This window comes from Solanum stenotomum, chromosome 6 (assembly GCF_019186545.1).
Source record: "Solanum stenotomum isolate F172 chromosome 6, ASM1918654v1, whole genome shotgun sequence".
NCBI lineage: Eukaryota > Viridiplantae > Streptophyta > Magnoliopsida > Solanales > Solanaceae > Solanum > Solanum stenotomum.
In genome coordinates, this window is record NC_064287.1 from 25,690,783 (window position 1) to 25,713,137 (window position 22,355).

General features: G+C 37.5%; 1 protein-coding gene across 2 annotated transcripts; it reads left to right on the forward strand.

Annotated features, from left to right (window-relative positions):
• The first annotated feature begins 3,444 nt into the window (after positions 1-3,444).
• On the forward strand, positions 3,445-11,156 carry LOC125867125 (protein PAT1 homolog 1-like). 2 transcript variants are annotated; one of them, XM_049547551.1, is made up of 6 exons: positions 3,445-3,771; positions 4,766-4,932; positions 6,039-6,095; positions 6,395-6,470; positions 8,310-10,431; positions 10,710-11,156. In XM_049547551.1, the coding sequence occupies exons 1-5, from the start codon at positions 3,711-3,713 to the stop codon at positions 10,421-10,423; spliced, it is 2,475 nt and encodes an 824-aa protein (XP_049403508.1). In that variant the 5' UTR covers positions 3,445-3,710; the 3' UTR covers positions 10,424-10,431; positions 10,710-11,156. The 2 variants fall into 2 exon arrangements, with proteins under 2 accessions (XP_049403508.1, XP_049403509.1); XM_049547552.1 differs by having other exon boundaries at positions 10,893-11,156.
• Positions 11,157-22,355: the final 11,199 nt, after the last annotated feature.

Consider the following 22,355-nt stretch of genomic DNA (forward strand, 5'->3'; position numbering starts at 1 on the left):
CTTTACTATCAAAGCAACCTTAAAGCATTTATCAATTTCATAAAGAAACATGCATATCTTCATAAATTCATCTTTCATAGTTCATAAGTTTAATCGTGTGATCAAAATCTAGAAAGCAGTGGATCATGTATGGGTTCATGTGAATTCAACTTAAGAACAGGTAATTACTTCAATTCATGCATAAAAAGATAGAAAACAATCAATTAGATCATAGTTGAAAAGAACTCAAGCGATTGAATAAAACCCTAATTTCAATTGGAGATTCTAACTTGTAAAATTGGAGAATTTAGGAACCCTATGGAGGAAAGGACTCCATAGGTGAATACTATCATACATTGATGTCAAAAGCCCACAAAGATTGGAGGATTGAAGACTCGTGGTTGAACCTTCCTCCTCCTCCTGAGAGAATTTGGGAGGATGACTTTGGTTGGTTTTAGGAAATTTTGGAGAATGAATTGAAAGTGGTTAGTTTGGGGATTAAAATCATTATAAAGGGTTCATGGTAAAAGGTAAAATGACATAGTTTAGGCATTATTCGATTAGGAAAAAGACCAAAAAGCTCTTCAAAATAACTATCGACCACCATCTACGGTTTGGACCTATGGTCTTTATATCCTACTACGGGCTGTACTGGTCAACCGTAGAAAGTGATCAGAGATTCTTAATTCGGTCAACACTCGATTGAACCCATGTACTGCTCATAGGTCTTCCTACGGGCCGTACATACTAACTGTAGAACAAACATTTAACTTTATAATTTTTCTAAGTCTGAGGCTGACCTACCAGACCTATCTACGGCTTATCTATGGAATGACGGATCGTCCTAGTGAACCTCAAAAAGGGTATTGGACTTGTTTTTAAAAAATTATTTTCCCCCATTTCCTACGGTTGCCATCTACAACCCGTAAAAGCTTTTATGGTATGTAGATGGGACCCTAAGACACAACCACCAACCCAAAATAATATTTTTCCTTCTTTTTCAAATCCGAGTTGTTACAATATCTCTCCCTTGGAAACATTCGTCCTTGAATGGAACTCAAGATATCATAAGGAGGATAGGAAGAAGATCTAACAGTCCAACAAGAATACAACTGCATCAATAACACACAACCAAGGAAGAATCATCAACTCTATGCTCAAACATATTCAAAACATCATTTCATAGGGTATATATGCAAATCACTCTCAAATGCATACAATCATGATGAAATCAATCAAGTTACCTCATTTTTTTTAATTAAAAAATTAAAATTTCATGAGCATGCATGCATGAAGAAACATGAGAATGACTAAGATATAAGGATGGACCATGAGGAACTAAATACCTTAAGCTAGAGTGGGGTCGGAGGGAAAGAGATGGGGATAACGGGACTCCATATTGGCCTCGGCCACTCAAGTAGCACCCTCAACTCCTTGATTCCTCCATAATACTTTTAAGGATGCAACTTCCTTATTTCTAAGCTTCTTAACTTGCCGGTCCAAAATCTCAACTGGAACCTCTTCATAAGAAAGATTTTCTTTAACTCCCAAACCCTCCAAGGGAACTATGGATGTTGGATATCCAACACATTTCTTCAACAAGGAGACGTGGAAAATTGGATATACCGACACCAAGTCATTAGGCAAATCGAGTTTATAAGCAACTATACCAATACCCCTCAAAATCTGATGGGCCCAAGTAACGGGGACTAAGCTTCCCTTTCTTTTCAAACCTCATCACATTTCAAGTAAACCCAATCATGTACATCAAACTCAAGGTCTCTCCTTCTAACATCGACATAGGACTTTTGTCGACTTTAAGTTGTTTTCAACCTTTCTCTATAACCAATTTTACTTTGAGTTGTTTTCAACTCTTCTCCATAACCAATTTTTCTTTATAGCCTTATGAATTCAACCATTCCAGCAGCGTTATGAATCGTGGACTGAGAGACTCAAGAGTAGGAATGTCGCATTGCAATTGAAATTAATTTTCTTTGTTTATTCTTTCTTTTATTGGTGCCTTGGAATTAATTGTTGGGTTTTAAAATGTGTGAATGAAAAATGAAGAGTTGTGACTTTAGTGAAAATTTGTGACTTTTGTGAAAAATTGTGACTTATGAAAAGTTATGACTTTTATGAAGAGTTTTGACTTTTTCGTAAGGTTGTGACTTTTAAAAAGGGTTAAATAAAAATGCTAATCTATGAGGGGGCCACATAGGTGGGTCTAAGATTCTCTTTTATATATATATAAAAGATAAATAATGACTTGGAAGTTTATTTTTTAGAGATTAATTGGGAAACATGTAAGAAATTGTATTATTTTTTATTGAACCATTTTCATTTACTATCTTGAATATTTTAGTACATTTAAAGAAATTAACTTAATAAATAATGTTCTATCAGTCTTATAACATGTAAAAAAATTTAATTAAGTTTGAACCCACATAAAATCACATATATCTGCAATCTGCAACCCGCAACCCGCAACCCCCCACCCCACATTAATTTTGTTAGAAACCACTTCAACCCGCCCTACATCTCTCCCGCCCCACACAACCCTAAACCCGTCCGGCACATAGCTTTAAATCCACCCCGCTTCGCCCTATTGTCATCCCTATTACTAATGCAGGCATTACTAATACACTCTATTTAACATTACTTTTACACTCTACCAAACAAAATCATCACATAAAATCAGTCGTTACATAAAATCAGTCTTTTCATAGGTTAGCTAACCATACATTTTAAACGATACGATACAATAGAACGTAAGTAACAATCAAAACAAACTTTGTATTTAAACTAACAATACAATACAATATAGTAAGTAACAATCATCCAAACAAGGTGTAATACAACCAATATTAATACACTTCCTCCGTTCACTTTTACTTGTCACAGTTTAACTTGACACACCCATTGAGAAAATAATTATTGATATATATATTTTACCAAACTATCCTTTATTAAATGTTGTCTTGGAAAATGATTTGGAAAATAAATATTTGATGCTAGGGGTAAAACATGAAAAAAAATTATTGTCTTTTCTTGATATGTCAAAAGTGACAAGTAAAAATGAAAATTTATTTTAGAAAGGGAAAAGGGTCTGATAACAGTAAGAGTAAATATGAGTCACTTTTATAATGAGGGTATATCAACTTCAAATGACAAAGTTAAGGGGTATATCAGACCCTTTTCACTTTTAGAAATAAGTGACAAATAAAAGTAAATCGAGAGAATACCATATTTGAAATTATTCTTATACTTCCTACCAAACCATCCTGAATAAATAATAAAACTTGGAAGCAAAGGTTTGTGCAATTGACCTACCACACTCATCATAACTCTAATATAATAATGCAAATTACCATATGTTATATGATTTTAAACAAATCAAAATAATTAACCCCCCTCCCCCGTAACTTTGCACTCTCACTTACAAGAAAATAAAACAAAAACACTAGTACCATTCTATTCCCTCTTCATACCTATCCATCACTTCCCCACCCCACACACCAACACAAACACGTAGACTATGTAATACGCTATGTCCCCTTCTCCATTTCGTCTCTTTCCTTGAAAACCCTAGAAATCTCAGGTTTTTAAAGAAAAGGGGACTTTGAATCGGTGCAATTTTATCCTTTTCTCCTTCTTTGTCGGTGTATTTATGGGGTTATATTTCATGGGATTCCCAATTTTCTAAAAAAAATTGGTTGTGAGAAGTTGGTGCTATGGAGAGATCCAATAGCAGAGATTTCAAAGACTTGACTAGCTCCTCTAGCTCCATCTCAGGTAGCGTAGCTCACTGATTTTTTTTCGTTCTTGAATCTTCAGATCGTTTTATTCTTTTTTTTTTGGGGTGTGGTGTGGTGTGGGTAAAATTTGCTCTGATGTGATGCAATTTAATTACCAGTGTTGGGATGGAGTGGGTTCAAATGAAGCTAGTTAGGGAGGATTTATATAGCTGACCTGAACTAATTTGAGATTGAGATGTAAGGATTTCACTTTCTGTTCTATTGGTGTAAATTTTTGTTTGATTCGTTGTTTTACTGTAGTTATCAGTATTGGGATCAAATGGATGACAGGCCGTTATGTGGCTGACCCTAGTAGTTTAGGATTGAGGTGTAATTATTTGTATGTTTTTTTTTTTTGGGGGTTGGGGATGGAGGTCAGGAGTTCAAATGTGCTTTCATTCAGTGGAATGAGATTTAGGAAATTCATGTAATTGTATCCTTACTAGTTTGGCAGTGAGTTGTAGCCAGTATTGTCAAAGGTAAGCCCTGGAGCGAAGCTCATAACGTGTTGAGCATTTTGCCAAGCTTAATGTGCGCTTTAGTGTTGTTATCAAGGTTCTAAGGTGTTCTGTCCCTTTCCAATGAGCCTTTTCAGTCGGAAAAGGCGACACTAAACAAGTGATATTTCACTTTATTGTAATTTTTTTTTCAATTTCTTTGTTTGTAAATTTGTCACCCATGCTTATAATATTAGTCTTGGATTATACATATTTATTTGTATTTTTTTTCTCCCTTTGCGCCATTTTTCATTAAAGTGCATGCTTTATTTGCGCTTAAAGTCCCAATGGACCTTAGAGCTATTTTGCTTTCGATAACACTGGTTGTAGCAGTACTTGATGTTGCTCTTCTCAATACCTTACTTTACATTCTATTTTTTGTTGATTTTCCTTGTTCTACATGTCGTCATTAGTATGGGAGAAGATCAAGATTTGTATGTTTTAACTGTGTAAAGTATGTGGTAGAGTTGACTGTTCATTTGGGCTTTGATGCAGATGGTGCCCTCTTTGATGCATCACAATATGCATTTTTTGGGCGAGATATAGCGGAGGAAGTTGAATTGGGTGGTTTAGAGGATGGAAAAGACAATAGTGATCTGGCTGTTGGAGGTGGATTAGGTGACGACGAGATACAGGAGTATCATTTATTTGAGAAAGACGAGGTACAATCTGCTTACCCTTCCTTTGGACCTTATATGAAATAGTGCTGAGGCTTGGGATTTCAAACACGGATGTAATCAACATGATCTCCTGTTGCGACTGAACGTATGACGACCTGTTTAACTCACAATATCCATCATATCATCTATGAAATTGGGGAAATCCATCATAACACATGGAGATTATTTTCATGCCGTAGGCCATGAAATTGGGGAAATTGGTTGAAAGTTATTGTGCATTTGAGACGTGTATACAAATGATCTAGGTTTTCATGTTAACTTTCTCAAAAAAATAAATAAATGATCTAGGTTTTGCCAAGTGTTTTACTATTGATCCTTGTTTTTAGTTCACGTGTTTCTGGTCAGCACTATTGTTTCAATCCTATATGAAATGAGCTAGAGTAGTTGTTTTGGCAACAGAGTCATCAAATAGAAAGGATGTTTTATAGTTCTGCTGCACCCTGATCCGTTCTTTTCTTGCTTTCTCACCTTAGTACCCTAAAACACTCCCCCTTTTCTAATCTTAAAAGTTATCTCCCCCCCTTACCCTACAATGATGACCTGCCTCGTCTCTGCAGCTCACCATAAGTCTAAGTGGCCACTGGGGTTTTGACGATGGTGTTATCCAGGCAATGATCTAATTTTACTAAAGTTGTGATCCCTTATTATGAGTAATCTTCAAAATGCTATAGCTTCCATGAGAGTGTGTGGCCTACTCATGAAGAAGATGCAAGGCTTCTTCACTGATTTATGCCTTTGTTAAGTACCGTCCTCGATTAAAATGTTAAAATTTGTGGAGACTTGAGAATTTGTGAATCTCAGCACCATCAAATAGACCTTAGACATTAGCTTTGCTTCCCCCCCTTTCTCTCTTCAAAAATATGTGCTCCACTTTCTGTTATTCTGAATAAATGGTTTGTCAGGGCTGGTAACCTTTAAAGTTGCTTGCATTTATTCTACGAGTGATCTTCAAGCATCTTTTTTATGATTTGTGTTGTGGACTTTTCCTTGGTGTTGTAAGTAAGCTATATTTGCTGATTACCTCGATAAGTTGCAGGCTTTGGCAGTATTTGCTATTTAGTGCCTCTAATTCAGTGCTTAATTTCCAGGGATCTGCTGTGGGCTCATTATCAGACATAGATGATCTAGCAACGACATTTTCAAAGGTCAGCTGATGCAACATCTTTTTTAGGTGGCAATATTGATTTGATTACCTGATGTTGTGAGCCATTTGTCTTAGACTTATTTTACCTTTTCTAATCGCGTGCCTTCCAAATAGCATGAGTCTTTTTCTTTTTCCCGTCTTTTTCTGTGAGACACAGTATGTCTTGAACTTATTTTGTACTATTGTTGTGTAAAAACATCTAAAGCACTAAACCGTGCTTGACTTTTTACATCCTCTACAGAGCTGTGAATATATACTTGTACTAGATCAATCTGAATGCTTTTCTTTCCTTTTCTCCAGTTGAACAGAAATGTCACTGGACCAAGGCATCCTGGTGTTATTGGTGACCGTGGATCAGGCTCTTTTTCAAGGGAAAGTAAGTGCACATATTGATTCATCTTTAGTCCTTCCGTGATGTTATCTGAATATTTGATAAATCTCCTGGACTAGTTCATGTATTGTCTGAAATATACCTTTACTTGTTAACTTGCCTGAGACTACTTTAAGATTGAAATGATGCCCCTTCATCGTTTTATCCGCCCATGCACATTTATGCTACTAGTCCCAGATTTGTGAATATCTGTGATATCATATGTAGGCACCTCAAAATTCAGACAGTTGTGGCAATAATCCTAGATCTTTTGATCTTTCAGACATCATATAAAGGAACTTGATCTCAGACCTTGGTAGGAATAAGTTATAATCTTGTAGATAATGTGTTTCATCTCCGTGCTTAATTATTAAGATCAGCAATGGTTCTCCCTTTGGGAGACTGAATATCTATATGTGCATGGTAGATGTCTTAAAATCAGCAATCCTTTATCCTTGCTATTACCATTAGAAATGATTTGACCCCGTGGTAGAAATACTGCAATATAACTTCACCTTTCTGGATGATTTATGGGGGAAATCTATCCCGGCATGTGGCCTTGGGCTGCTAGAGTGGGGAGCTTGAGAATCTTCATGGAATGATTTTTTTTTTTGGATAATGAACTTTCATGAAATGATTTATTATCTTCATTTATCCCTAGTAGTGTCTTTATAAGCTTAGGAGAACCCCCCACCGCTCTAAAAAAAAATCATAAAAAATTAACCACCCAAAACAAAGAGAAATAAAACAAAAAGGTGGTTTTCTTAGATGGTGACATGTAGAGTATTTTAAGTACATAGGTTTTAGCCATATCTGTTTTGTTGTTTGTTGAAATGAGATCAACTTATCAAAAAAAATTCAAAGTTGTAATTTTTCTGTTTTTAGCATGTGTTTTCCTCTCCGCATCTCCTGCCACTTGCTGGATCTGCCCCTATATTGGTTTGACGAGCATGTTTTCTTGTGGCACACTTTTGTACCCCCGTTCCATCTCGTGCCTCCTTTTAGGCACACTTAGTTTGTTGATTACTTACTTATGTGATATTCTGTATCTATGAGGTGAACACATTCTTTCAATAGAATGTCATCTGGATTGCCAGTTGCCAGTTCTCAATCTTAAGTTGCAGTGTTATTACTACTCCCTCCGTCCCTTTTTAGTTGTCCACTTTAGAAATGACACACAGATTAAGGCAACAATGATTAGCACAGTGAAGTTACAATTTTACCCTTATGACAACTTTTCACTTCAAAATTACAACCACTTATTTGAATTAAAGTGAAATAAATTGGAGGGAAACAACATACACTTTTACAATTTTCAAGAAGTGTAAATAAGGGTATAATAGGAAAAAATTTGTTGTCCTTTCTTGATTTGTCAAAATGGACAACTAAATAGGGACAACCAAAAAAGGAAATATGGACAAGTAAATAGGGACGGAGGGAGTATGTTACACAAGATGTGCTTTTAGAGATGTCTTTAGGGGAACAGACATTTTCACATCCAAAAAGGGTCCATGTTGCATGAATTATTAGTTTTTGGAGAGTAGAAGTTTAATGTCTAATTTTCATTGGAGTCCTCTCTGAATTAGTTCAATTGACAAACTTGAATGTGAGTTTCTTTTATTTGCTTTTATGTTAAGTTTAGTAGTATATATTGGACTCAAATATTCTCCCTCCGTTCCATTTCACATGACATTTCTTCTTTTTGGCTAGTACTGAAAATTTACATGTTTCTGTATTTGAAAATTCTTTGATCTTAAAATTTTCATTTTGCTCTTAATGACATGCTCTAATGAGAATGAAATGGCATGTTGAGAATAACTACTAATGTGTACTTGGTATGTGCAGGTTCATCTGCAGCTGAATGGGCGAAAGAAGCAGACTTTCATGATTGGTTTGATCAGCATTTATCTGACACTGAATGTTACCAGGAAAGCAAAAAATGGTCTTCACAGCCACATATCTCTGCAGTGCTTGCAGAGTCAAAACCATTGTATAGAACATCGTCATACCCCGAGCAACCCCCACAACCCCAACAACCCCAACAACTTCAGCACTACTCTAGTGAACCCATTTTACTACCGAAATCATCTTATACTTCTTTTCCTCCTCCTGGTGGTAGATCTCAACCCTCACCACATAGCCTTTCGCGACAAAACATGTCATCTCTTTCTGCTGGACCTCAGTCTCCCTATTCTTCTGTGAATCTCTCTTCGTTGCCGAACTCTAATCTGCATTTGACAGGCTTGGCTCACGGGCTTCACTATGGTAGTGGAAACATCCCACATTTGAACCCTACTGGTCTTTCTCATAATTCTAGGTTGCAAAACCAGTGGACCAGCCATGCGGGACTCATCCATGGGGACCATTCTGGTCTCCTAGATAGTGTCTTGCAGCATCAATTTCCTCATCAAAACAGCTTACTATCTCCCCAGTTACTGTCCCCACAGCAGCTGCAACAGCAGAGACTTCATCTTTCAGTTCAGCCTTCTTTAGCTCATTTTTCTGCGCTAAGATCCCAATTGTATAATTCCTTTCCGTCACCATCTCATCTAGGCAAGTATGGATTGGCAGATTTCAGAGATTCACGATCTAAGCCATCACACAAGGTTAGACAAAATGTGTGCTTTTCTAAACAAGGCTCTGATGCTGCTAGCCACAAAAGTGAAAGTAATGTGCCACAGTTCCGATCTAAGTATATGACTGGTGATGAAATAGAGAGCATCCTGAAAATGCAGCATTCTGCAGCACATGGCAATGATCCATATGTAGATGACTACTATCACCAGGCCCGCCTTGCAAAGAAAGCAGCCGAGTCGAGGTCAAAACATCGCTTCTGTCCAAATAAGGAACAGTCTTCTCGGTCACGTAATAGTGCAGAATCACAGCCTCATCTTCATGTTGATGCTCAAGGGCGGGTGTCATTTTCTTCCATCCGCAGGCCTCGTCCACTTCTGGAAGTTGATCCACCAGGCTTTGTTTGCATTGACAGCAGTGCTGACCAGAAGATATCTGAGAGACCCTTGGAACAAGAGCCAATGCTTGCAGCTAGAATTACAATAGAAGATGGTTTCTATCTTCTCACTGAGGTAGATGACATTGACAGGCTCCTTCAGTTTAGTCAGCCCCAAGACGGTGGTGCTCAGCTCAGGCGGAAGCGACAGATCCTGCTGGAAGGCATGGCCGCCTCACTTCAACTAGTTGATCCGCTTGGTAAAGGTGGAAGTTCTGTCGGGCTTACTCCTAAAGATGACATTGTATTTCTATGGTTGGTGTCTCTTCCCAAGGGCCGGAAGCTCATGTCAAGGTATCTTCAGCTTCTTCTACCTGGCAATGAGCTTGTCAGAATAGTTTGTATGGCAATTTTCCGCCATTTGAGGTTTTTGTTTGGCGGTCATCCACCTGATGTAGGAGCAGCTGAGACCATCACTGATCTTGCAAAAGTAGTCTCTAAATGTGTCACTGGCATGGACCTTAATTCACTCAGTGCTTGTCTTGCTGCTGTTGTGTGTTCCTCAGAACAACCACCTCTTCGCCCTATTGGAAGCTCTGCTGGAGATGGAGCTTCTATTATTTTAAAGTCTGTTCTTGAAAGGGCCACTCATCTATTAACTGATTCTCAGGCTGCTAACAGTTTCAGCATGCCTAATCCTGCCCTTTGGCAGGCATCTTTTGATGCCTTTTTTGGTTTACTTACAAAGTATTGTCTGAGTAAGTATGACAGTATCATGCAATCGATTCTAGCACAATCCCAGCCGGATGCTGAAATGATTGGTTCAGAGGCTGCAAGAGCCGTAAGCAGAGAAATGCCTGTGGAACTTTTACGTGCTAGTCTTCCACATACAAATGACCACCAAAAGAAGCTGTTGTTGAATTTTGCTCAGCGGTCTATGCCTGTTACTGGATTCAATTCTCATGGTGGAAGCAGTGGACATATAGATCCCGAATCTGTAAGCTGTTAGCTGAGATGGTAAGATTTCATAATAGCAAGTGCAGTTGTACATCTGTAGGTCTCAAGGTTACTTTCTGGCTTCTCTTTGCCAGAACATGTTCTGCTTCAGCATCAGTCCAGGAGAATATAGAAGGCTGGAAGCAAGGGTATGCATATATGTTAGGCGTCATTTTAAGGCCTAAAGTTCCTCTTCCTCCTAATCCAACTCTTCCCACCTCCATCCCCATCCCCATTTCTCCCACCATCCTTCCCTGTTTCTTTTCTTTCTCTCACTTTTTTCTTTTGCTTCATTGAAGGGAAACATGGGTTTCTTTATCCTTTTCCTTCTTTGTGATGGCTCTCATCTTACTTAACTGTGTATTATGTCTGAAAGAAATGGGGTTATTGGTCACTCTTCTAAGGTTTTCCATTCAAAGAGCTTTATTTTTTATGCTCTTTCTGTAAACTCCGGATAAAAGCTTGAAGGATAGAATGTACAGGTGATTTGTGGAGTTCGGCAACTCTTGATGCACTTGGCCCTCTCCCTCTCTGCTTTCAAGAAGAGGGTAAAAATGATTCTTCACCCTGAAGTAATGTTGCAGGCTCGGAGGAGAAGAGGGTTCAGCTCTGCAGTTTCAGTAGGAGACATTTGCTAGACTTGAAAACTTTCTAAGTGAAAACTGTAATAACTAAATGTTCTTGTGCATTAACAATTACTCTGTTATGTTTCCCCGAAATTGTTTACAAAGTTATTTTAGAACTTGCCTACAGTTCCCTTCATGTCTTGATTATTTCCTGTATGAGGGCTGTGAAGTTTGGTGCAACTACACCTATCTCTTCTTCCCAATTTTGGGGCAGGCTGCTGCTCTGTGCGTGTGTGCATCACTTGTCTGGTGTAAGTTGCCGACTGCCCAGGCAATACCTAGTTATAAGTAAGTTTGCAGGAAGAACCCCGTGTTTCCTCTTTCTTTTTTTTTTCTTTTTCTTTTGTTATGGTAGTCTCTATGTGAGTTTGGACGCAGTTGATTCACTGCATATGTACTGATAACTTTTTTTTTGACAAAATATGTACTGATAACTTTGTCCACCAAGACTTATATAGAAACAATTAAGTAAATTCACGTTTTTTTTGTCTTTGCTGAGATTTATGCAGTCTTTCATGTTTTGTCTGATGCATACTTAATTTGTTTCTGCTTAGAGAAACATAATGTTTTATACTTGCCATTGTAGTTCAAAGGAAAACATTGTTCTTCAGCTTTCTTTAGCTGACATTTGAATTTGCTCATTATGTGGAATGACCTGTTGTCATTTCCTTCTTAATGTAACTTTACTGAATCAACAGCTCTTTAAATGTGGCTAAGATTTTCTTGTTTCAGTTATATTGCTTCTCCAGATGGTAGTTGACAAGTCTGCTACCTAATGATCCAGTATTTTCATTAGGTACTTCCTCTACACTAGGGTGTTACTTTAGATCCTCCTGGTTGAGGAGCTTTATTTTGATCCTTTGGCTGGTATTGATTAGTTTCTATTCCAGTAGCCTTCACCTACTGTGCATACTGCTCAGTTTATTGGTATTATCGCTATATTTTGCAACTCTGCACATATATTAGTGGTGTGATTTCTAATTTTTGTAACACTTGTATTGGAACATTTTTTTTGGTAGTGGTACATTGATTCTCAAATAATAATTTGCAAGAAATGATACATACTAATTAATGGCAGAATACATAATAGGTTCCTGAACTTGTTGAGTTATGCCATCTTCCTTTTAAACACTTGGCTGACATGACATAAAAATCCAACAAATATTTTTTTCTTGATTGTGGGTGTGAAATCCATTGTTTCCCACGCGGAAAGTGCAACCAATCAAAACACTCAACTCGTTTGAATAATTTACACGCAATGTAAAATAAAACCCTAATAAAACCTAAACAATCAAAAGACACTTCATTTTCCCACCAAACACACTTTGATCTGACCCAAATGTTCTTGTAGATGAGAAAATCTTAAGAAATTGGTGTGGTTTTAGTGACATATTTATTCTATTTACAACTAAAATTCTAAGATTTTAAAGTTATTTCGGGTGTTTTATTGAAGGTAGCATCGGAGATTAAACTATGTCAATCATGACTTTGGAGTTCAATCACGATTTTGGAGTTCAGTCTAGTGAGGTAAGTTCATTCTCTACTTTCAATGCCATTTTTATTGTTGTAATGTGATATGTAGTGCATTTTTAGTATTATATTAATGTGACGGTATGTAGTTAGTGTATGGAAAAAAATTAGGGTTTTTTTGTGGTTTTTATTGTTCATGATGTGTTAGGAATTTTTAGGGCATTGTTTTAGGAAATCTTATGGATGACATTATTATAACTTGTTCTCATCATGGTGGTCAATTTATTCAAGGAAAAAATGGACTAACTTATGCTGGAGAAAATGAGGTGGAATATGTTAGTATTGACAAAGATCACTTCTCAATAATTGAATTGTTTTATTAGACTAAAAAAATTGGGTATTTTACTGTTGGTGGGTTCTATTTTAAAGACCCTACAAAAATGTCTTTATTGCGGTGGAAATTAATTCAATTTACTAAGTTAGCGTTTGACTCCAAATTACTAAATATTTTTGGCAAATTATTTTTGGGCGAAGTTTTGAATGAAGTTTCACGATGCGTTTGACCATAAATTTTGGAAGAAATATTTGACTATTTTAAAAAATCTGATTTATGCCATAAGTTCTAAAAATTATTAAAAATAACTTTAAGTTTGCATTATTAGTTTATAGTGAACATATTCCGTTAAAAAATAACCTAATAACATAGTCGATAACAGTCAACAACAACAAAATAACAATATGAGCAAGAACAATACATTAATCGCATACTAAAACTTATCACCGACTCAGGATGAATTATAATTCATTAAAGATAAATTGTTTTTCTCTCCCGATCTTGTTATTAGTTATTAATGGAGTAATTTGGTAGATAAATATTATTTAGAACTAATAAATGATGTTTTTTTTTTATAAAATATAAAAGTTTGGAGTGATATTTTAAATTTTAAAAAATTCTCAAATATTAGAACTTGGTCCAAATACTAGTATTTTCTAGTATTTGAGAACTTGGGATATTTGACAAATATATTTGTCAAGTAATGACAAGTTGCATGGACAACCACCATTTCTCAAGTTTTTTTCCAAAGTTTTCCCAAATGTGAAGCATGTACTGTAGTTGAGAAAAATACTAATGTGGTTGATTAAGAAAACTTACAAGACACAAATGTGATCGACAATGAAGGATTGTTTCATGTTGCTGAATATGAAAATGTTAATGTTTGAAGTTGGGCCAAGTGATATCTCAGATCTAGAAGGGGAATGAGCTGAATCAAATTAAGAAAGCAATACGGACTCTCAAGAGGATACTATTCCTAATGAGGATGACTATGAGGTTAGTGAAGAGTTGGGATCTCTTAGAAATGAAAGGAAATACAAAATAAAAAAAGAAGAAATTTGTTCTAACTGAGGAAATAAGGCTTGATATTGATAGATGAAAAAGAAGAAATCTATTCAAACTGAGGAAATAAGGCTTGGAACAACTGATATTGATAGATGATTTATAGACATATGAAGGAATAAGGCTGTTAGATACATTTGAAGATTAGGAGGGCATGAACAATAATATATAGATAGCTTTGAACTGGATAGTGATGGCAGTAGGGATGATTAGATCCAAATGCTATGAGGGGTGTACCAGCAAGAAAAAAAATAAAAAGGTAAGATTTGATCTTAATTGTGTTATAGATATTTTTGAGTTTGGTATGATATTTGAAATTGCTGAACAATTTAGAAAAGTTGTTGTAGACTATTCTTGCGAATATAAAGTTTGGTTAAAATTGAAGCCTAATAAATAGTATATAGTTAGGGTTAAGTGTGAGGACAAGAAAAATAAATGGTTGTTCTTTGTTAGTTTAGATAAAGATCTTGTTGATTTTATTATAAAACATGTTAATGTATGTACTACTAAACCAAGAACAAGTTGTGTGCATATAAATTTGTTGCAGATAAGTTTAAGGATGAGATTCTATCAACCATATATAAGATTGTGGGAAATTTAACAATTGGTGGAGAAAATATTTTGGTTGTATGTTGGAAGAACTGTTTGTTATATGACCAAAAAAAGGGTTTTAGGTGATTGAAAGATGGAATTTTCAAGATTATGTGATTATGCAGACATGATTAAACATACTAATCCTAGTAGTTCATGGTGGGTGAGGATATATATAGAGTTTCAGCCAGGAATTTTTTCATTTTTTTTTACTTTTATATTTGCTTTGTTGCATTGAAGTGAAACTGACTGGTAGGATGCAAAAAAATTATTGATTTTGATGGATGCTTTCTGAAGGGTTGTTGCAGGGGTGTGGTAGAAATCAAAATTTACAGATGTTTTAAATTGCATGGGCTATTGTTGACAAAGAGACAAAAAATTGTTGGAGTTTTTTTATTCCAACTACTTGATACAAGATCTGAACTTAGGCACTGTAATGAACCTTTAGGTCATTTCGGTGTTTATTCCTTCTATTCGTCATTAAGAACGTTTCTATATCGATCCCAAGTCATTTATGACTTGCTGGGACTGACACTTCGATAACTTGATCGTTCGTTTTGTTTTTATGCGAGTGTCAATATTTTGGAGCTTTTGAATCTTAAACGGTCATTTTTTTAATCAAATTTCAAGAAGATGACCCTCAAAATCTAGTTCTAACGATTTCATCAGCTCCGAAAAGGTCATTTTATGCTAGTAGCATAGTTGGCATGACTCCCAAGGCTTTTAGTGCGAGTTTGTGTGATTAAACATTTTAACTTTCATGTTAAGGCCTAAGTTTGACTTTAGCCAATGTTTTGAGTAAACGAGCTCAAATGAGAATTCTGTCAGCGCGGTTAACTTCAGAATATTGAGTTTGGACTAGAACGAGCCTTCTTTCAGATCCCGAGGCCTCTAGGCTAATTTCGAGTCTCCTTGTGGATTTTGGCTTAAAATGGAGTTTGGGATGGGACCCACTTTTAGCTGAGATAAAATTGTATAGGAATTTTGGCTGCCGTATAGAGTCTGGAATATCAAATTTGGTAGGGTTGCATATATCGTTTGCGTGGACGGGATTCTGAACAAATTCAAAATGCTCCGTCGGAGATTTAGAAACTTGCCAGACCAGCTGATATGCATCACTTAGTGCAGACCAAAATTGGTCTTCGCAATTGCGGAGCTTGGTTCGCGTTCATTGAGACCAGCATCGCATTCGCGGGGTAAAAGTTGTGTTTGTGAAGGGCTAGGCTGCTTTGTCTTTGCGTTCTTGGGGACCTAGTTGCGATCGTGGACCTCTTGTTCCTTTGCCTTCGCGTTTTCTGGCGCCATGTTGTGTTCACGTAGGGAAACCCCGCTGATCTCTGCGTTCGCAAAGAGTAAAATCGTCTAGTCATTTATTTAAAGACCAGACACAATAAACTTTTATTGCAAAGGTTAAACTTGTGACATTTTAATTGTTTGAACTCGAATTTAGGCGATTCGAAGTATGGTGGATCCGTGAAGGTTTTGGCTACGATGTGGAGTATCGGAAGTCATTGGTGAACTTCCGTTCGAGGTGAAATTGCATTTTAGCTGGCTGCCTTGTCTCTTTAATTGAACTCAATTGTTGTCTTTGTTGCACGTTGTTGGTTGTGGTTGTTCCGGGCCTCGAATTGTGTTCCTTTTTGGAACACAAGTTTGGGGCATTGTTTAGGAACTTTTAAAGGAGTTAATTCCAGTAATTCTAGCGCGGGTACCATAATTCCCGTTTAATTCCAAAAGTGACCCATTTCCATTTTATGTGTTTTTGGTGTCTAAACGACCATATTGGCGTTGTGATCCTATTTGATAGCATGGCAGCGTTCGGAGGCCATTCAAAAAGGAAAAGCCCCGACCTTGTGATTTGGATTGCGCACGTCCAGCCTGCAGGTAGGCTGTAATGACCCGGACCCGAAAGGTCATTTTTGATAACTTTGAATAGTCATTTAACTATAGTTAATTATGTTATTTTTAATAATAATGAGTCAAGTCTGAAATATTAAAATAGGTTAGTAGGAGTTATTACTTTTAATACATAATTAATTTAGAAAAGAAAATAAAGAGTAGGAAGAAACTAACCTGTGCATCGGCGACACATAGACAAAGAGGAACGGAGAACATAAGGTCATCAGGTAATCGTCCAAACCTTTGTATTGTGGTATATATATGATGAATATCATATCATTATTTTATTATTATTAGTATAGTTGATTGTTAATGAAAAAGAGAAACAATTAAGTTGGTTTTAAGTTAGAAGAATTGGAAATTTATTTATTGTATATTCCGTCTTTTTAATGGAGAAAAAAGGGCGTTATGGCCAATCATGATGTAATGATTTAGGACATGATTAGTCAATGATGATTAAATTAGTAAATGGAAATATATGGTATATCAACGTAAGATTTTGAAACAGTAAGTGTTCTCGTGATTTTGTTCGTAATTTACTTCGCTGTTTTTTTAAAAAAATTTCTTGTTATTACCATATTATGATTCAAGTTTTGATATATTGGTAATGTAATTAAATATTAGATGTAAGGTATTATGTGAATACCATTAGATTTAGGATATTGGAAAAATTGGGACTTAACCCTAGGGTTGAAACTTAAGAACTTGATTTTAGGCTTGGGTGACTTTTGGGTTTAGGTTAAGCATATAGCATTATGAGTGTTGTTAGTTTCAAAATCTTATTGTGACTATGTACTTGAATAGATTGCATTGATTTGGAAGCTCAACTAAAGGGAAGGACTCAAGTCCCGGAGTAATCGTTCGATTGTTTGAGGCAAGTGGATTTCTAAACCCTTGTTAAGTGTATGAAATTCGTGTATTTCCTTGTAATATGTATTTGGAGGTAATGAGACTTGGTGATGGGTTGACTTGTCCATATCAATTAATTCTAATGTTGAAAAAGGGCTAATAAAAGACAATGTGATTAATTGTTGGTGTGTGATGTGTTGAGAATGGTTTGAAAGGCTTGTTGACTCATTGTTAATGTTGTATCACGATTGTGTTATTGTGAATTGTGCATTATTATGAAAATAGTCATCTCTTCATTATTTGTGTGAACATGTCATTTGCATTGTTCTGACACATGATTGTGACAAGTGTTATGTGAATTGAGAAAGAGTAAGAAATTAAAGAGGATGTACCATTTCGTGGGACGTGTCGCGCGCCGCAACAGATACTATATTTTGAGGGACACATCGCACGCCGCGATGGATTCTATTATCAAGGGACGTGTCACGCGCTGCGACTTATTCATGGACAGATATGTCCCCCATGGGTCCCGGACTAAGAGACGTGGGTGTGTATCGTTAGGTCAGACATGCATTACTATACTTGACATTGCATTTCAGTGCGTTGCACATTTTTATCATTTGTGAACTTGATCTNTTCATGGACAGATATGTTCCCCATGGGTCCCGAACTAAGAGATGTGGGTGTGTATCGTTAGGTCAGACATGCATTACTATACTTGACATTGCATTTCAGTGCGTTGCACATTTTTATCATTTGTGAACTTGATCTTATGTGTTGCTGATCTTGTGAGTGCCTTTCTGTGGAAGTTGTGATTGATGAACATTGAGTTTGTCGTTGAGGATATGTAATTTGTTAGAGTGTTGTTGTTGTGCTGTGTGCTATGTAAACTGTGAACTGTTAGGTTGCGCTGATTTTTATGCAGGTTGTAGTTGTGGAGGTTTGGATGGGGTGTAAGGAGTACCTGTAGTCTGTCCCCTTAGCTTGTGTTTAGAAGTTTACTTGTTGAGTACCGTGTGGTTTGGTACTCACCCCTTGCTTCTACATTTTTGTAGGTTACGAGCCCAGATCTTCATGATACCTTCTATTCTCTTCATTTCCGAGGCTTTCTGTGGAGATTTGTGACGTAGCTGTTTGTCTTCTCAGCGAACCTTCTTACTCATGTTTATAATTTTGTTTTAATTGAAAGATAACGTCATTCGAGACTTACATATTTTATTTCAATTCTAGTATTTGAATTAGAGGCTTGTGCAACTAGGTTTTGGAGATTTAATTAAGTTGACTTGTTATCCGTATTAGTAATTGTTATTGGACTTTCATTTTATTCACGCACTTTATCGAAATGATTGGGTTTTAGGCTGACTTGTCTTGGTGGAATAAGGCGAGTGCCATCACATCTATTTTTGGGTTATGACAAATGGTATCAGAGCCCTGGTTCAAAGGTCTCACGTGTATACAAGTCAAGTTTACGTAGAGTCTCAAGGATTGGTACGAAGACGTATGTAGTTATCTTAGGCTATAAAGACTATTAGAAAACTTCCTTTTGTTCATTCTTTCTCATCGTGCCTGGTTACCTTCCCTAGTACTGAGATATTGTATATTCTTTTGACAGATAACAAAGACTAGAGCTACTTTTACTGGTGGTAGAGGGGAGGCACTTCTCGAGGCAGTTGTTGAGGCCCAAGCTAGGGGTAGGGGTAGAGCCCGAGCTAGAGGTCGTGCCTATGGAGAAGCACTAGTGAGGGGTCTTGTTGGAGAGGTCTCAACAGAGCCTCAAATTGATGACAGAGAGGACCAGGTTCTGCAAAGCCTGTGACTACACCTTTGCTTCAGGATACGTTATTGAGGGTGTTAAGTGTGCTTGAGAGCTTTACTCAGGGTGGTGGTGCGACCGCCACACCACAAGACTCTCAGACTAGAGTGGGGGCTCAGACCCTAGAGCAACAACATGCTCCAGTTATTCAAGATCCGGTGGGGCAGCCACCAGTGGATCACGTGGTTGGAAATGATCTTGCACCATTAGCTGAGGGTCAAGGTGCATCGTTGGTTGTTCTGACACATGATAAGCAACGCAGGTATGAGAAATTTCGGAAGATGGACCCACCTCAGTTTTAGGGTGGGAAGAGCGAGGACGCTCATGAGTTTCTAACTACATGCCAAGAGTTGCTAAAAGTGGTTGGGTTAGCTGAGTCACATGGGGTTCAATATGCTACCCTCCAACTTCATGGGCTAGCAAGAGAGTGGTGGAGAACTTATTCAGGGTCCTTGCCAGTTGGATGTCCTCCAGTGACTTGGGAGATATTTTCCAGTGCCTTTCATGACCGCTTCGACCCTTGGATCGTGAGAGAGGAGAGTCATTTGAGGTTTGAGAATCTGAGACAGGACAACTTATCTATTACAGAGTATGAGGCCCGTTTTTACCAATTGTCTATGCATGCTTGGCCATCATTCCAGACGAGACGGATATGATGCATAGATTCGTGAGGGGGCTGACTTTCTCTATCAGATCGGCTGTGTTTAGGGCATCTCGAGAGGGGGTTTCCTTCTAGTCCATTGTGAGCGCCGCTAAAGAGGCAAAATGGATGGACAAAGAGGAGTTTGGGGACCCTAAGAGGGCTCGTACATCATGTCAGTTTCATGGTGCCTCATCTAGAGGCAGGGGATCATATAGATGGGGTGATTCCTTTCAGCATAGGGGACCCATTCATGCATCGATGCTGACATCCGAGGGTGGTCACATGCCTCGGGGTTCTTATAGCGCGGGTCAGGGCTCGTACAGTTCACAATAGTGACCTATAGGGAGAGGTAATTATAGTGGGTTTCCATGATCTGCACAACAATTCTTGAGTCAGAGATTTTGCTTTACTTGTGGAGATCCCGATCACCTGATGCGACAGTGTACTTCCCAGAGGGGTCATGGAGGACCCTAACCTAATTCTTCATTTCAGACTAGACCACCGGTACCAAGGGTAGAGGCCGAGGTAGAGTTCCGTCAGGTAGAAGTGGTAGAGCTTCTAGTAGTGGTACTGCAGCTTAACAAAGTGCGGGTATTGGTACCACCTATGATGGATGTGTGATGTACCATGAGTTTTCGGTACTATTGATACGTTTCACTTAGGATTTGTGAATGTCTAAGGCATTTTTGTGTTAGTTTTATGTGTTTTTTGCTGTAATTTCAGGAAATAAACTCAGGTGTGAAAAGATGAAGATGTAGCTGAGGCAAGTGTTGAAAAGAGCCACCTACGGAGGTACCTACGGACCGTAGGATGAGTGACGCCCCGTAGATAAGGGTCATGGGATGACCAGGTATGGGAAGATTGAAGCTCATGGAAATTTGACCAAGTGTGGAACCACGATGGGGACTGATGGACCATCGAATGACTTACGGTCCGTCCTGCAGCTCCGTAAAAGTGATCAGAAGAGTGGTTCCAGTGCATGAGTTGAAATAATCTAAGTATATAACGATGGAGGTGACTGACGGTCCGTCGTCTCACTGACGGACCGTGCTGCTGGTTCATGGAAGCTGACTGAGAAGGTGGATTTTTGAAGATTTCAAATCGGCTAAGTATGGAGCCACAGAAGAGACCTACAGACCATCATTCGACTTACGGAGGTCAGCCTCGTGGAATGGAGACGCGTCCTGCAGTTTTATTTCCTTATTTTGTTTCCCTATTATTTTAGGATTTGTTTTCTATAAATAGGGTATGTAACCTCATTTTAGGGGGGGGGGGGGGTTAGATTTTATTACTTTTACTCTAGTTCTTGACTTGGGGATATTAACTTGCAAGTTTAGAAATTCTTAATTTCCTAAGTTCGTTTTTGAAGATTTTGGTGTTGCAATTCAAGTTGAATTTCTGGGTTTATTATTCTTCTTACGTAAGTTCATAATTCTTTCATCCAAAACAATGAATTGTGTTCATATGATTATGGGTAACTAAACTCCACAACTAGGGTTGTGGGAGCCATGAGCGAATAACAAAGTATGAATAGTAAATAAGCAATTCTTGAATAGTGTTTTGCATGCATTGATAATTTTTTCCTTTAAAAGTCTTTTTAACGGTACGCAACATTAGAACTAGCCTTGTTGCTACTTGCTGGACCAAGGAGGTAATCAACAAGAAAAGAATTATCAACATAGATTTAGTGTGTTACTATCTAATATTCTAGTGTCGATTGGTGCGAAGTAATAACTAAGCCAAACATCGATGTGATGTCTAATATGAGGTAAATGTAAGAGTTAGTAAATTATACATACGTAGCCAGACCAAGGTGCAGGGTGAAATTCTCTAGATGCTGGACCAAGGATTTAGAGATACATAGCTTATCACTTTGCATGTAGTACAGTAGGAAATGATTGCTATTACTAGGATTACTGCGTTATGAGCTTGTGGGGAACATGTAAACCCTAGTTAATTCTCACATCTTGATAACAACCAAAATTGACTTTTGTTTACTGATTACTTACTGAATTCTTACAATTTGTTTCATAAATCCCCCCTTCCCCTTTTTTAATTACTTATTTCTGGAAGTAATTTGACTAAACGAATATAATTGTCGGTTAAAGTGAAGTCTAAACCATTTTCCTCGTGGGATCGACCCCAACCTACAAGTTGAGTTCTTTACTTGATAACGATCGCTTATTCTTCTTTAGGGATGTGTAATTTGAGTGTATCAAATTTTGGCGCCATTGCCGGGGAATTTTGCTATTAGATTTATTTTAACTACATTATTGAACTTTAGTCAAATATTTCCTAATTTTACTTTTTGTTTTTGTTTTTGTTTTTGTCTCTCTCAGGTTCTAACTCTAGTATATGCCAAGTACACGGAGCTAGGGTGAACCACTTACGCCTTACAATCCAGAGTTGAATCGAACTTTGTGAAGAATGAACAATTAAGGAGTTCAAGTTAATCCAATCGGAGGCAATATAGGTGATGAAGTCGAGTTGCAACCTCCGAGGGTAGTTGGTGGAGACAACTAAGTTCTAGCTGAAAATCAACTAGGAGATGCAGTAAGGGTGCATGGTCCAACAAGCCCACAACTGCATGACAACTATAGGGGCAACGTCAATATTGCTGACTATGATGGACCTCTTGTCCTAACCCCTTTGCCTCCG